This window comes from Gopherus evgoodei, unplaced genomic scaffold (assembly GCF_007399415.2).
Source record: "Gopherus evgoodei ecotype Sinaloan lineage unplaced genomic scaffold, rGopEvg1_v1.p scaffold_51_arrow_ctg1, whole genome shotgun sequence".
Classification (NCBI taxonomy): domain Eukaryota; kingdom Metazoa; phylum Chordata; order Testudines; family Testudinidae; genus Gopherus; species Gopherus evgoodei.
Window position 1 is genome coordinate 460,436 of NW_022060072.1, and position 14,860 is coordinate 475,295.

General features: G+C 52.2%; 1 protein-coding gene and 1 long non-coding RNA gene across 3 annotated transcripts; both read right to left on the bottom strand.

Moving 5' to 3' along the window:
- Nucleotides 1–267: 267 nt before the first annotated feature.
- Nucleotides 268–3,528, bottom strand: LOC115643141 (zinc finger protein 436-like). The gene is made up of 4 exons (XM_030546970.1): nucleotides 3,450–3,528; nucleotides 2,698–2,809; nucleotides 1,863–2,355; nucleotides 268–1,782 (listed from the first exon to the last, which is right to left on the bottom strand). The coding sequence occupies exons 2-4, from the start codon at nucleotides 2,786–2,788 to the stop codon at nucleotides 1,071–1,073; spliced, it is 1,296 nt and encodes a 431-aa protein (XP_030402830.1). The 5' UTR covers nucleotides 2,789–2,809; nucleotides 3,450–3,528; the 3' UTR covers nucleotides 268–1,070.
- Nucleotides 3,529–4,857: 1,329 nt separating this feature from the next.
- LOC115643157 lies at nucleotides 4,858–13,879 on the bottom strand. 2 transcript variants are annotated; one of them, XR_003998285.1, is made up of 5 exons: nucleotides 13,761–13,879; nucleotides 12,031–12,168; nucleotides 10,044–10,177; nucleotides 6,424–6,645; nucleotides 4,858–4,922 (listed from the first exon to the last, which is right to left on the bottom strand). It is a non-coding gene; the product is annotated as an uncharacterized LOC115643157 (long non-coding RNA). The 2 variants fall into 2 exon arrangements; XR_003998286.1 differs by lacking the exon at nucleotides 10,044–10,177 and having other exon boundaries at nucleotides 13,761–13,877.
- Between the last annotated feature and the right edge of the window lie 981 nt (nucleotides 13,880–14,860).

The window sequence follows — 14,860 nt, forward strand, 5'->3', positions numbered from 1 at the left end:
CTCCCTACGAAACCGGTCAGGACTCTGGGGAAGCCTCCTCTCTCTGAGCAGACTGTCTCCAGGACAAGAAGCTTACGCAGCTTCCACCTTCCTGGGTCTGGCTCCAGAGCATTCAGCATCCGCTGCCCCACCGTACACTTCCCACAGCAAGCCCCACACAGGTGGGGTCCTGGGAAAGCCACAGGGTCCTGCACACCAATTTCGCAGTCAGACGTGACTCTCAGCCAGACAGTAAAACAGAGGTTTATTAGATTACAGGAGCATGGTCTAAAACAGAGCTTGTAGGTACAGAGAATGGGACCCCTCGGCCAGGTCCATTCTGGGGAGGCAGGAAGACCAGAGCCTCACCTGGCTCCGCTCCATTTCGCCAGCCATCTCCAAACTGAACCTCCCTCCAGCCTCTCACCCAGCCTCTGTCCAGTTTCTCGGGCACAGGTGTCACCTGGCTCCAACCTCCCTCCTGGGTTCTCATGTTACATGCTCAGATAGCTTCCCTCAAGCAAAGTCTCCCATCCCCAATGCAGCCAGTCCCAATAAACCTCCCCTGCTACCTTCCCAGGCCAATACTCCCCACTCCCAGAGGCACCCACCCAGTATTCAAAGAAAATATTGAGAACATTCCCACTTCGTCGGAGTCACACACCCCGATTCCCACCACCGAGGTATTGGTGCAGCACACAGGGACACTGAGGCACACACAGTATTCATGTAAAACTCACATAGGCTCACATACAACATAACAAGGGAAAATCCCCACTTTATCACACCCTCTATCCCCGCGCCTTCTCTGTTATATTTACATTGAGGAAAAAGGGTACAAGACAACTGCTATTCAGCAGAACCCAGTGCAATCTGGGAACGAGGCAATCTGTCCCTAATGGGGGAACCTGGTGACTAACAATCACTGCAGTGGGAGGAAAAGTATAAACGTGATGCTCCAAAATTGGTTAGACTAGGAAAAGTGATGGAGGTTGTGTCCAGTGGTGAGGGAGCTGAGATGCCACAAATGCTGCCTTAAAGTTCACTACTTCGGAATTAGGAAAAGGGGGAAAAAAAATCTTTCCCGAGTCCTAGACAAGATTTTCATGGTGTTTATCTCCCTTGCACCTTCTCTGGTGATGCATAAGAGAAAAGCTCTGATGGAAGGTTTTCCCGCACTCACGGCATTCATAGGGTTTCTCCCCTGTGTGGATCCTCTGATGTGTAATAAGGCCAGATTTCCGAGCGAAGGTTTTCCCACACACGCAGCATCCATAGGGGTTCTCCCCGGTGTGGATTCTCTGATGGCACGTAAGATGTGAGCTGTCAATGAAGGTTTTCCCGCACTCCCGGCAGTTGTAGGGTTTCTCACCTGTGTGGCTCCTCCAATGTTTTAGAAGGGCTGAGTGCCAAGAGAAGGTTTTCCCACACTCATACCATTTATAGGGTTTCTCCCTTGTGTGACTCCTCTGATGCGCAATGAGATTTGAATGCTGAGTGAAGGTTTTCCCACACTCGCAGCATCCATAGGGGCACTGCCCTCTATGGATTCTCTGATGGCAAATAAGGTGCGAGCTCTCAGTAAAGGTTTTCCCGCACTCACAGCAGCCATAGGGTTTCTCCCCTGTGTGGATCCTCTGATGGCGAATAAGGCCTGAACTCCGAGTGAAGGTTTTCCCACACTCACAGCATCCATAGGGTTTCTCCCCTGTGTGGATCCTCTGATGGCGAATAAGGCCTGAACTCCGAGTGAAGGTTTTCCCGCACTCACAGCATCCATAGGGTTTCTCCCCTGTGTGGATCCTCTATGGCGAAAAGGACTGAACTCCGAGTGAAGGTTTTCCCACACTCACAGCATCCATAGGGTTTCTCCCGTGTGCCTCCTCTGATGGCGAATAAGGTGTGAGCGCTGAGCGAAGGTTTTCCCGCACTCACAGCATTCATGGGGTTTCTCCCCTGTGTGGATCCTCTGATGGCGAATAAAGGTTGAGCGCTCAGCGAAGGTTTTCCCGCACTCGCAGCATCCATAGGGTCTCACTCCAGTGTGGATTTTCTGATGGTGTAAGTGCCTCCTGAACTTTTTCCCACACTCAAAGTCCGTGTTATTTCTCTCTCCCGTCAGGATTCTCTGCCAGGCCGTGGCTTCCTTGAGGCCTTTGTGAGTTTCCCGATAATCAACAGATATTCCAACTTTCTGCGCTGGCTGGTTCCCCTGACGCTTCTCTGGCCTGTGCTGCCCCTGAGAGCCTTTTCCCTGCTCACAACTCCTGGACACACTCCCTTTGCATCTTTGCAACAACGCCCCACGTGCTTCCACTTGCTCCTCTTCCTGCTGAGGTGTCTGCTCCACAGTCTCTCTCACCATCCCCTCACCTGCTGGGACAGAGAAAGGAAAACCTCAGAAACCGGAAGCGAAAAGGGGGGAACAAGCCAAGACTGTAGCTGGAGATGGGGAAATTCAGTCCCTGATTTTTCTCCAACAGGGAGAGAGGAGAGGATCAATTCTGCATCCAGTTCCCACCGAAACACTCAGAGAGAAGGGAGTCTGGGGACGGAGCTAATGCCAGAAGTTAGGATGGGTAGGAAGCCAGGAACAGTATCTGCCCTGAGGACAGGACACCTGCTGAGGACCACCCTGAACCCAGAGACCTCACAAGGTCTTTGCTGGGAACCCCAGCTGTTTCCTTCAACAGCTGAGTAGGTTTAATGATCCCTCACCCATGCAGCTGCCTCTCAGGATCTCTTTCCTCTGAGCCCTGGAAATCTGGGGCCCACGGCTCTTCCCCTTGTTCCAGCTGGGAGATGACATCAGGTTTGAAAAGTGGGAACCCTGCTCAGGGCAAAGAAAACCAGTGAGATCAGGTAACATGCAAAAGAAGAAGTTACTCAACTTGTGCAGTAACAATGGTTCTTTGAGATGTGTCTCCCTATGGGTGCTCCACTGTAGGTGCTAGCACGTTAAAAATAGTTGTGTAGACCGGTGGCTTTCCACACTACTGTGCCCCTTTCAGGGGTCTGATTTGTCCTGCGTACTTCCGAGTTACACCTCATTTAAAAACTACTTGCTTACAAAATCAGACATAAAATACAAAAGTGTCACCGCACACCATGATTTGCTGACTTGCTCATTTTTATCATATCATTATAAACTAGATAATTGGAATATAAATATTGTACTTACATTTCAATGTATATTATATAGATCAGTATAAACAAGTCATTGTATGAAATTTTACTCTGTACTGACTTGGCTAGTGATTTTGCTGTAGCAACTCTGGAAGACCTCTGAATACCCCAGGGGTACACATACCGCTGGTGTAAACACTGCAGCTCAGGCTTAAGAGACTGAGCTCCAGCCCAATCTACAACATATTTGCAGTTACATACAGGCCACCAAGGCCAGTCTGGGGACCCAGACTGGGAGGGTCTCTCCCAAAGGCAGCGCAAACATCCCAATATGTGCTACTTACGAGGCTTTGCTGTTTGGAAGGGTGTTCCCCACAACTCCACCACTCTGAGACAGGGCATTTTGGAGGCAGCACCCTTGTGTGTCATGATGGCACCTCAGCGAGTCTCAATGATTTCAGACTCCTTATAAACACCGTCTCTTCTGGGGTGCTGCAGCCAGTAGGTATTTACAGCCACATGAGAGAGGCTTTGCATTGTCCAGTGTGCTGCATTCATACGCGGACAGTTCTCGATCGTGTTTCCATGTAAATGGAGACAGGCCTATGCTACTTCAACAGGAATTACACCTCCATCCCAGGAGAGGAATTCACTCCTTCACACCCAGTCAGTAACGAAGCACATTGAGAGGGAAGCTGACCCATGCTTATTTTTCATTAAAAAACCTACTAAATAAAGCCCCCATTCTCCAGAGGGAGACAAGGTCAAAGTGAAGGGCTAGGAGCATGAATCATAAAATAACAAACACACGGGGTAAAAGGACCTCAAGGTGTCAGTTAGTCCATCCTCCAGCTGTGAGGCAGGACCAAGTATACACAAACCATCGGTTTAACCTCTTCTTCAAAACCTCCAGTGACCAGGATCCCACAACCTCTCTTGGCCCATATTACACAGGAGGTCAGACTAGATGAGCGAATAGTCTCCCTTGGTCTTAAAATGTCTTGATTGACAGAAGGAAGGACTTAGCACATGCCATTGTGCGTTGTGTCCCTCAGATGTGAACACCGGCATTTATTCGCAGGCATTCCAGCAGCGTGCACTGTGCCAGCTGTAGCTTTACATGAACAGTGGAGGGACTACCTTGGCAGAGCTGTGACACCAAGAGAGGTGCACATGAAACTGGAAGGAACAGGTATTCCTCATTTCAGTGCAGAGTGGTGTAGGCAGCATCAATAAAGGCGCACAAGGGTGTGTTCTTGCCACAAGGTTTGTCAGCAGGCTGGTGCCATACGTGCCTGGGGTCCCTGGGGCTCAGTGAGGGGTAAGTGAAGGCAAGGACTCAGACGGAATCCTCATTGGAAGGGTAAAGGGGTGGTGACATTATGAAAGTCCAAGATGGATTGTGTGCAGTAGGCTCAGGGTCTGAAAGCAGGCTGGGGGGAGGCAGCTTCTGTTCCCTACATCAGACCTAACCCCAAGTTTTGCCTTAGCAAAGAGATGGTGTCAGCGTTTGCGCTGTCCTGCGCCTGTGCTCTGCTCCCAAAGTGTTCTGTAGCGGGGAGGGCAGAGCGCTGGTCTGCGTCTCACTGGCCTCTCGGGGTGTCACTGAAACAGGGCAACGCTGAGGGTGTATTGTGAACCTTAACTCTTCATTTCCCCTTCTAAGAACTGAGGGGATGGGAATCCTTACCCAGCGAGGTCATGTTCTTGTAGTTCTCCTGCATGACATGTCTGTAAAGGGCTCTCTGAGCGGGGTCCAGCAGAGCCCCCTCTTCCCTGGTGAAATACACAGCCACCTCCTCGAAAGTCACCAGCCCCTGAAAGAGAAAGAGCCCCCCACTCTGCACCTGCTGCCCAGTGACAACCCCACCGGTCACAGGGGAGAGGGCCAATCACATGGAAGCTCTGGGAGGCAGGCAGGCAGGATCACACTCCCTCCCCATCAGGGCAGCCAGGAGGCATCAGGGGGAGGGAAGAGACAGAGAGAGCCCCTCGCCCCTTCTAGCAGAGAGAGATGGGAGGGGTCTGAACATTCAACACTCACCTACCTGCCAGAGGCTGATACAGGTGATAGAGCCTCTGGCAGATATCCCAACAGCCTCCCCAGTGCCAGCACTTGGATGGGATGGGATGGGGTGACCTGCCCGGGCCTCACTGGTGGTTGCCCTCTGGCTAGTAGGTTCAGACTCCAGTATTGGAGGCTGGTACATTTCCCCAGCCCAGTCCAGGGGGGCTGACAAATTAGGGAATTTCCACCCACAAACCCCATGGGTCTGTTGCTAGAATCTAGGCACCACCGTAAACAAATCCCAGCTGGTTTGTCACACCCTCTCCCTCTCTCCACCCTGGGTATTTCCTGCCCCCACCCATCTCCTGACCACCCCCAGAAGCACCCACCTCCTATGTCTTTACTGCCCTTCTCCCGCCAACAGGAGCCCACTGTGCCGAAGTGAGAATGTTCTTAATGTTGTCTCTGAATATTTTGTGTGTGCCTCAGTTTCCCCTATGCCTTTCTTAAGTATCTAGGTGGGGGGACCAGGGTGTGAGATTGTTGTAGAGCCCTAGAGGGCCAGTGTGATGGTGTCTGCACAGAGAATGGCCAAAACCCTGTCTCCTGGTAACTGATGGCCTGGGCCCCTCCTCCCCTGCAAGGTGCCAACTGAAGGTGTCGGAGAACAAAGAGATCAGGTGGTCTCCTAGCCCAGGAAATAGACAAAGGCCAGAGCAGGGGCTGGAGGGAGTTTCAGTTTCAAGCTGGCTGGGGAAATGGAGGGAGGACCAGAACTGGGTTCCGGGCTCCCTAACCCTCCCACGATGGACCTGACTTAGGGCTCCTGTTTCCTGTACCTAGTAGCTCTGGTCTAGACCGTGTTCCTGTCGTCTAATAAACCTTCTGTTTTACTGGCTGGCTGAGAGTCACGTCTCACTGCGGAGTTGGGGAGCAGGGCCCTCTGGCTTCCCCAGGACCCCGCCTGGGCAGACTCGCTGTGGGAAGTCACCGTGTGGAAGGGGCTGCTGTGAATGCTCGAGGTCAGACCCAGGGAGGTTGAAGCCCTGGTGACAGTCTGCTCAGAGAGAGGAGGCTCCCCCAGAGTCCTGACTACCCTCATATGGTGCAGTTCCAGAGCATCGCCCGGGGACACCGTGACAACTGACAAATTAGGGAATTGCCACCCACAAATCCCATGGGTCTATTGCTAGAATCTAGGCCCCACTGTAAACTAATCCCAGCCCGTTTGTCACACCCTCTACCCATCCCTTTCTCCACCCTGGGTATTTCCTGCCCCCTCCCTCCTAACCACCCTCAGAAGTACCCACCTCCTATGGCTTTACAGCCTTTTTGCTGCCAACAGGAGCCCACCAGCAACTGCCCGATAATCCCTATCTGAGCTGGCCCCACGGCAGCCATCTCTCTTCCCTGGGAGGATGGGACGTGACACTGCAGCCTGTCAGGGCATGAAGGGGACGTGTCAAAACAGGACAGTCACGTCACATCACAATTCCCCCAGGCTCTTTCCTCGCAGATGGATGTTCTCGACTCTGTCATGCAAATAAGAGAAATATTCAAAACACAATTAGTAATGGGATGGGGGGAAGACACGGGACTTCAACTACCCAGACACCTGTTAGAAAAAGAATTCAAACAGACACAAAGTGTCCAATGAGCTCTTGGAATGTGTTGGGGACACATGTTTGCTTCAGAAGATGGACGTAGTAACCAGGGGGACAGGCATTTCAGGGTTGATGCTGACTAACCGATGGGAGGACAGGACAATGGACTGTGAAAAGACTCCGTACTGCCACTGACTCATGGACGCTGTGATACTACCGAGTAAGGTGGTCTTGTCACCCGATACTCAACATTACCTGGGACTTCTTGTAACTTTCCATGGGAAAGGAAGGGTGGGGCAAGAGGTCAAGTTTCAGAAACAAAAGATTCCCGCCTTGTGTAAATCCCATTTAAGGGTGGAGAGAAAGGAAAACGAGACTCCTCTTCTCCGTGGCCTGTCTGCCCAAGAAGAAAGACTGCTAAAGCCACCTGAAGCCAAGGCCAGGAGGGAGTCCAGACTGAGATAGGGGTCCAGTCTGAACAGAAACATAACTAGAACTCTGAACCATGGAAACTTTGCAATCTGCCTCAAATAACATTTAGGGTAAAAAAATTACATTGTGTAACCTGTTTTTAAGTAGATTGAGCTTAACTTACGTATTCTGCTTTGTTCTGTCTGTTCTCTCTTACATTCACTTAAAATTCACCTTTTGTGGTTAATAAACTTCTTTCTTGTTTATAATATAACCCAGTTTATGTAATTTAACGGGGGGGAGGGGAGAAGTTGTGCATATCTCCCTCTACATTGATGGAGGGGACGATTTTCATAAAACCTTTGGGTCTGTACCCCTTAAAAGGAGCGGGCACCAGAGTGTTGGGGCAAGTCCCTAAGGCTGAATCTTTCCAGAGCGGATCTGTCTCTCTGTGAAGCTGGGCGTGGCTCTGCCGTGTGCTTGGCTGGAAGAGGCTTGTGAGCCTAACCCGGCCAGGTAAAGGGCACCCAGGCTGGCAGAACAGGCTGCCTCAGTGGCACCCCAGCACGTCAGGTGACACCCCAAAGGGCCAAACCCATCACAGCGAGGTGCCATGGGAACAAAATTCTAAGGAGAATAGAGCTCAGGAGAGCTGGCAGTTTCTCAGAGACAGGACTAAACAAGCAACAGCAAACGATCACAATGCGAAGGAAAGACGGAAAGAATAGTAAGCTGCCAATATGACTCCATTATGCGCTCTTTAACGACGAGACAATAAAAAGAAATCCTACAAAAATTTCAATCATGGACAAATTGCTATGGGTGAGTACAAAAGAACAGCACAAGCATAGAATCACATTGCAACAACACATCATCAGTAGGACAAAACTAACCTGTCTCACGACGGTCTAAACCCAGCTCACGTTCCCTATTAGTGGGTGAACAATCCAACGCTTGGTGAATTCCGCTTCATAATGATAGGAAGGAACCTCGAGAGGTCTCTAGCCCAATTCTCTGCACTCATGGCAGGACTAAGTATTAGCTAGACCATCCCTGAGAGGTGTCTTATCCAACTTGCTCTTAAAAATCTCCAGTGACCGATATTTCACAGCCTCCCTAGACAATTTATTCCAGTGCTTAACCACCCTGACAGTTAGGAAGTTTTTCTTAATGTCCAACCTAAACCACCTTTGCTGTGTCAAAAATAGACTCAAGACTCACAGTTTGTCAGACCACTCTTTTATTAGCACAGCGCTCCGCTAACAACACCCAGATAACGTGATCCCCATGCAAGACACAAACTATCTTATTTATACAGATAAAAGGACGAGAACTGAACAAGATAACAAAGGAAGCAGAATGTGATAAGTTTACCTGAGCTAGGCATGCATATCTTATTTCCTTACTAACTATTACCGATCTTCTGTTAATGTTTCGCCATTAGCACTATTGTTTATGCCTAATGTTTCTTTTCTTGGCACCTGTATTTCAACATTTCTTAATTCTGCTTAAAGGTACATACAACACTTTTTTAATCCAGTCTTATTTTTACAATATAATTCATTCTATTTTCACATCTGCAATTTAAGCCCCTTGTCCTTGTCCTGTCCTGAGACGTTAAGGAGAACAATTTTTCTCCCTCCTCCTTGTAACAACCTTTTAGTGCTTGAAAACTGTTATGTCCCCTCTCTTCTCTTCTCCACACCAAACACATCCAAGTTTTTCAATCTTCCCTCATAGACTTTTCAACATTTTTGTTGCTCTTCTTTGAACTTTCTCCAAATCTTTCCTGAAATGTGGCACCCAGAACTGGACACAATACTCCACCTGATACCTAATCAGCACAGAGCAGAGCGGAAGAATGACTTATTGTGTCTTGCTTACAACACTCCTGCTAATATAGCCCAGAATCAAGTTCGCTTTTTTTGCGACAGGGTTACCCCGTTGACTCATATTTAGCTTGTGACCACTATGACCCCCAGCTCCCTTTCGGCAGTGCTCCTTCCTAGGCAGTCATTTCCCATTCTGTATGTGTGCAACTGATAGGTCGTTCCTAAGTGGAGCACTTTACATTTGTCCTTATTTGGTCAGAGAAGGGCAATTAAAATGATTAGGGGTTTGGAACAGGTCCCATATGAGGAAACATTAAAGAAGCTGGGACTTCTCAGCTTGGAAAAGAGGAGACTAAGGGGGGATATGATAGAGGTCTATAAAATCATGAGTGATGTGCAGAAAGTGAATAAGGAAAAGTTATTTACTTGTTCCCATATTACAAGAACTAGGGACCACCAAATGAAATTAATGGGCAGCAGGTTTAAAACAAATAAAAGGAAGTTCTTCTTCACACGCCGCACAGTCAACCTGTGGAACTCCTTGCCTGAGGAGGTTGTAAAGGCTGGGACTGTAACAGGGTTTAAAAGAGAACTAGATAAATTCATGGAGGTTAAGTGCATTAATAGCTATTAGCCAGGATGAGTAAGGAATGGTGTCCCTAGCCTCTGTTTGTCAGAGAGTGGAGATGGATGGCAGGAGAGAGACCACTCCCTTGGGGCACCTGGCATTGACCACTGTGGGCAGATAGGATGCTGGGCTGGATGGACCCTTGGTCTGACTCAGTACGGCCGTTCTTATGTTCTTAAATTTCATCCTATTTACTTCAGACCATTTTGTCCAGATCATTTTAAATTTTAATCCCATCTTCCAAAGCACTTGCAACCCCTCCCAGCTTGGTGTGGTCCACAAACTTTTTAAGTGTCCTCTCTATGCCATTATCTATATCACTAACAAAGATATTGAACAGAACCGGACCCTGAACTGATCCCGGTGGGACCTCAATCGATATGCCCTTTCAGCTTGAGTGTCAACCACTGAGAACCACTCTCGGGGGACAGTTTTCCAACCAGCTACACACCCACCTAATGATAGTTCCATTCCAGTTGTACTTCTCTAGTTTGTTTAGGAGAAGGTCATGCAAGACAGCATCAAAAGCATTACTGAAGTCACCATATACCATGTCTACTGTTTCCCCTCTATCCACAAGCTTGTTATCCTGTCAAAAAAAAAAAAATTAGGGTGCTTTGACACAATTTGTTCCGCACAAATCCATGCTGACTGTTACTTATCACCTTATTATCTTCTAGGTGTTTGCTAAATGAAAGAAGCTGATTGGTCTATAATTCCCCAGGTTGTCCTTAACTATTCAGGTAATTATTATTAATGAAGAAGAGGAAGAAATAGGGAAAGAACAGGTTAAAAATATGTAGATACATTAGATATATTAAAGTCAGCCATTAAATTAGTCTTAGCTCAAGGAATTAGCTGAGGCAATCTGGGAAACATTACCAATAATCTTTGAGAACACCTGGAGAATGGTGAAGACTGGAGATGGGCAAACATTGTACCCATCTTTTAAAACAGAACTGGGGAATAACGTCAAGCCTTCCTTAGATACCTGGAATGAACAAATTATTAAACAATCAATTTGCAAGCACCTAGAGGACAGGAATGTGATAATTTAGAGCCACCCTGGATTTTCAAAAAACAAACAACGCCAAGTCAATCTCATTTCCTGCTTTCACAGGGGTACTGGACTTACGGATCCAGGGGACACTGTAGATAGGACATATCTTGATTTTGGTCTGGCTTTTGACACAAGCCCCCATGACATTCTCACAGTGAACCAAGGAAATGTGGTGCACATGAAAGTGTTATAAAATGGGTGAAAATGTTGTTGGAAGACTACACTCAGACAGTAATCATTAGCAGTTCACTGTCCAATGGGAGGATGTATACAATGGGGTGCCCGGGGGCCAGTCCTGGATCTGATATAGTCAATATTTTCACTCATTACTTGGATAACGGACTGGAGAGCATGCTGTCTAAATATGCAGATAGCAGCAGCTGCGAGGGGCTGCAAGCGTGTTGGAGGACAGGATTAGAATTCAAGGTAACATTTACACACAGGAGAAATGGGCTGAATGAACAAGATGAAATTCAATAAAGACAAGTGCAAAGTACTGGACTTAGGAAAGGAAAACCAAATGCACCACTACGAAGTGGGGACTAGCTGGCCAGGGGTTAGTACTACTGAAAATGATTGGGGGCTACAGTGGATCACAAACTGAATCTGAGTCAATTGTGAAAAACCGGATGAAGCACCGGAATACATTAGCAAGAAAGGCGGTGGAATCCCCATTACTGGAGGTTTTTAAGGACAGGTCAGACAAACACCTGAGTGCCGGGGGCCGGACTAGCTGCCCTCTCACGGTTCATTTCAGCCCCACAGTTCTACGACTCTATGCGGGGGAAATGTTTGGCCACTTTATTACAGCACTAACCGGCCCCTTCCACGAGCACTGAACCACCGAGACATTTTGAAACCCACCCAGTAACAAGGTCTAGGAACCGGATGAGAGAGAAGCACAGAACAAAAAGGAGTGACCCTGGGAGATTCCCCCTGACACTGTCTCCAGGGCAGCGCACTCCCACATCAGGGGGAACAGGCTTTTCCTCTTCCTGCACCTCACTTTGCTCACAGGAAAGTGAATCTGCCCAGGGATGCGGCAATAAGTGTGTGGGGATCTGGGAATCTCTCCCCCAAATTATTCCTCCCACTGCCCTTTTCAGTCTCTCTCCTTTTAATCCTTGTGTCTCCCTTCCCCTGTCTCTCCCTCTCTGGCTGACAGCCAGTCCTGGGGGTTCGCTCTCGTATGGCTGGATTGGCTCCTGCAATTGCTAAGTGGGGAGAGAGGTGGGGTGAGGAAGGGCTGTTTATGCAGAGTCACTCTCATGCCCAGTCCCTGAGGTCTCTATGAATCACCTGGCACCTCTAGCTCAGATGTCAGTGTGGACAGAGCCTTGGGTTGACCTATGGGGCTAATTACAGCAGGAGAAAATCCTCACCTTGGCTGGCACAGGAAGCTTCACTCACGGTCACTCCCCTGCCCCGATCCCACTGGGGGAGCAGCAGCTGCTCAGCCTGGGCTCCCAGACCACAATTGGGGCAACAGTGTCTGACCCACGAAGCTCAACCCCAATATCCTGAGCAGAGAAAGAGACAGAGAGAAACGGAGTCACTTTCCCCCCTTTGCCAACAACTGAACCCCCCTCCCCACCAGGACACACCCTGATCTTATCTGCCTCCATGTTAATCTGGAGTCACTCCCTGTTCTGCCTTGCAGTGACTCCGGATTAACATGTCTACCAGAAACGTGGCTCAGGAAGGAAGCAGCCAGACTCCTTTTAAAGGGATCATTGCAGCCGGGGGATCGAACCTCCGTCCACCCCCCTTGCTCCCCATGTGCTGACAGGGATTCACAGCAACAGCTTTCCATCCCCCCCACCTGATCCCCTGCATCTCACACCCTCTGCCCCCTCCCTCACCCCGTTTCACACCCTCTGCCCCGCCCCCACCTGACCCCCAATTTCACACCCTCTGCCCTGCCCTGCCCCCAGCTCTGGGAGTCTCTGTCCAGCCGGGCTGTGGCTGGGTGAGGGGGGGCTGTAGCTGGGATGGGGGGCTGTGGGAGCCCGTGGGGGGGAGATGCGCTGGGCACGTTCAGGGTCCCGAGGGGGAGGTGGTGGGCTGTGGCTGGGCAGGGGGGGCTGTGGGAGCCCGTAGGGGGAGGAAAGGCGCACTGGGGGTGCCGGGGGGAAGCGGGAAGGTGGGGGGGTTGTGGCTGGGCAGGAGGGGAGGAAAGGAGCGCTGTGGGTGCCAGTGGGGAGCAGGGGGATGGGGGGGCTGCGGGAGCCCGTGGGGGGGCGAAAAGGAGAGCTGGAAGTGCCAGGGGGAAGTGGGAGGGTGTGGGGGCTATGGCTGGGCAGGGGGGGGCTGTGGGAGCCCGTGGGGGGGAGGAAAGACACGCTGCGGGTGCCAGGGGGAAGCGGGAGGGTGGGGGGGCTCTGCCTGGGCAGGGGGGGGATGTGGGAGCCCATGAGGGGAGGAAAAACACACTGGGGGGTGCCGGCGGGGAGCAGAGGGGGGCTGTGGCTGGGCAGGGGGGGCTGCGAGAGCCCGTGGGGGGGAAGATGCGCTGGGGGTGCCGGGGGGAAGCGGGAGGGTGGGGGGGCTCTGCCTGGGCAGGGGGGGATGTGGGAGCCCATGAGGGGAGGAAAAACACACTGGGGGGTGCCGGTGGGGAGCGGGGGGATGGGGGGCTGTGGCTGGGCGGGGGGAGGAAAGGCGCGATGGGGGTGCCAGGGGGAAGCGGGAGGGTGGGGGGGGCTGTGGCTGGGCAGAGGGGGCTGTGGGAGCCCGTGGGGGGAGGAAAGACACGCTGGGGGTGCCAGGGGGAAGCGGGAGGGTGAGGGGCTGTGGGAGCCTGTGGGGGGAAGACCCGCTGGGGGTGCCGGTGGGGAGCGGGGGGATGGGGGGCTGTGGCTGGGCGGGGGGAGGAAAGACCCGCTGGGGGTGCCGGTGGGGAGCGGGGGGATGGGGGGCTGTGGCTGGGCGGGGGGAGGAAAGACGCGCTGGGGGTGCCGGTGGGGAGCGGGGGGATGGGGGGCTCTGCCTGGGCGGGGGGGGCTCTGGAAGCCCGTGGGGGGAGGGGGACGGCCCCAGACACCCGCGGGGGGGGCGGGTTCGCCGTGGGGGCCCCCCGTCCCGAGACCGCAGCGCCTCGCGCCCAACACACCCGGCTCTGCCGGTTACCGCGGGCGACCCCCCAAATGGATGACGTCACTTCCGCTCCTGGCCCCGCCCTGCGAGCGGAGCCTGTCGCGCCCAAAGCCGCGCCCGCTGGGTCCGCGGGGGCTGATGGGAGTTGTAGGCCCGGCGCACTACAAGTCCCACAAGCCCCTGCGTTATCCCGCCCTGCGCCCCTCCCCGCGGTGGGGGCTGGGGGTGTGTCCGGGGCCCCGCTGTTAACTCACCGGGGAAGGGTTGAGCAGCTGGAGCCGGGCCCGTCTGCAGGGCCGGCGCGTCCATTGGGCGGCCTAGGCAATCGCCCGGGGCGCCAGGCGGCTCCGGTGCACCTCCCACAGGCACCACCACCGGGGCAGCTCCAGCGGCGCCGCGGGACCGGGGTGCGGGGCGGCGAAAGTGCCGTGTGCCCGGGGCGCTCCAGCCCCTAGCGCCGGTCCTGCCCCTCTGTACAGCAGATGCAGAACAATGCCAATTAGCGTTCACGCCTCACCGGCTATCTATCACACCCCAATCGCGCCCTGTCACACCTCTTCACAGCACAATCACACCCCCTCACCCCAATCACAGCCCAATCACACCCTGTCACATCCCTTCACAGCACAATCACACCCCCTCACCCCAATCACAGCCTAATCACACCCCAGTCACACCCTTTCACAACCCAATCGCACCCTGTCACACCTCTTCACAGCCCAATCACACCCTGTCACATCCCTTCACAGCACAATCACACCTCCTCACCCCAATCACAGCCTAATCACACCCCAGTCACACCCTTTCACAACCCAATCGCACCCTGTCACACTTCTTCACAGCCCAATCACACCCTGTCACATCCCTTCACAGCACAATCACAACCCCCTCACCCCAATCACAGCCCAATTACACCCCGTCACATCCCTTCACAGCACAATCACACCTCCTCACCCCAATCACAGCCTAATCACACCCCAGTCACACCCTGTCACACCCCTCAGACCCCCAATTACACCGTCACACACCTTCACAGCCCAATCACACCTCGTCACCCCAATCACACCGTCACAGCCCAATCACACCCCTTCACACCCTAATCACACTCCATCAACC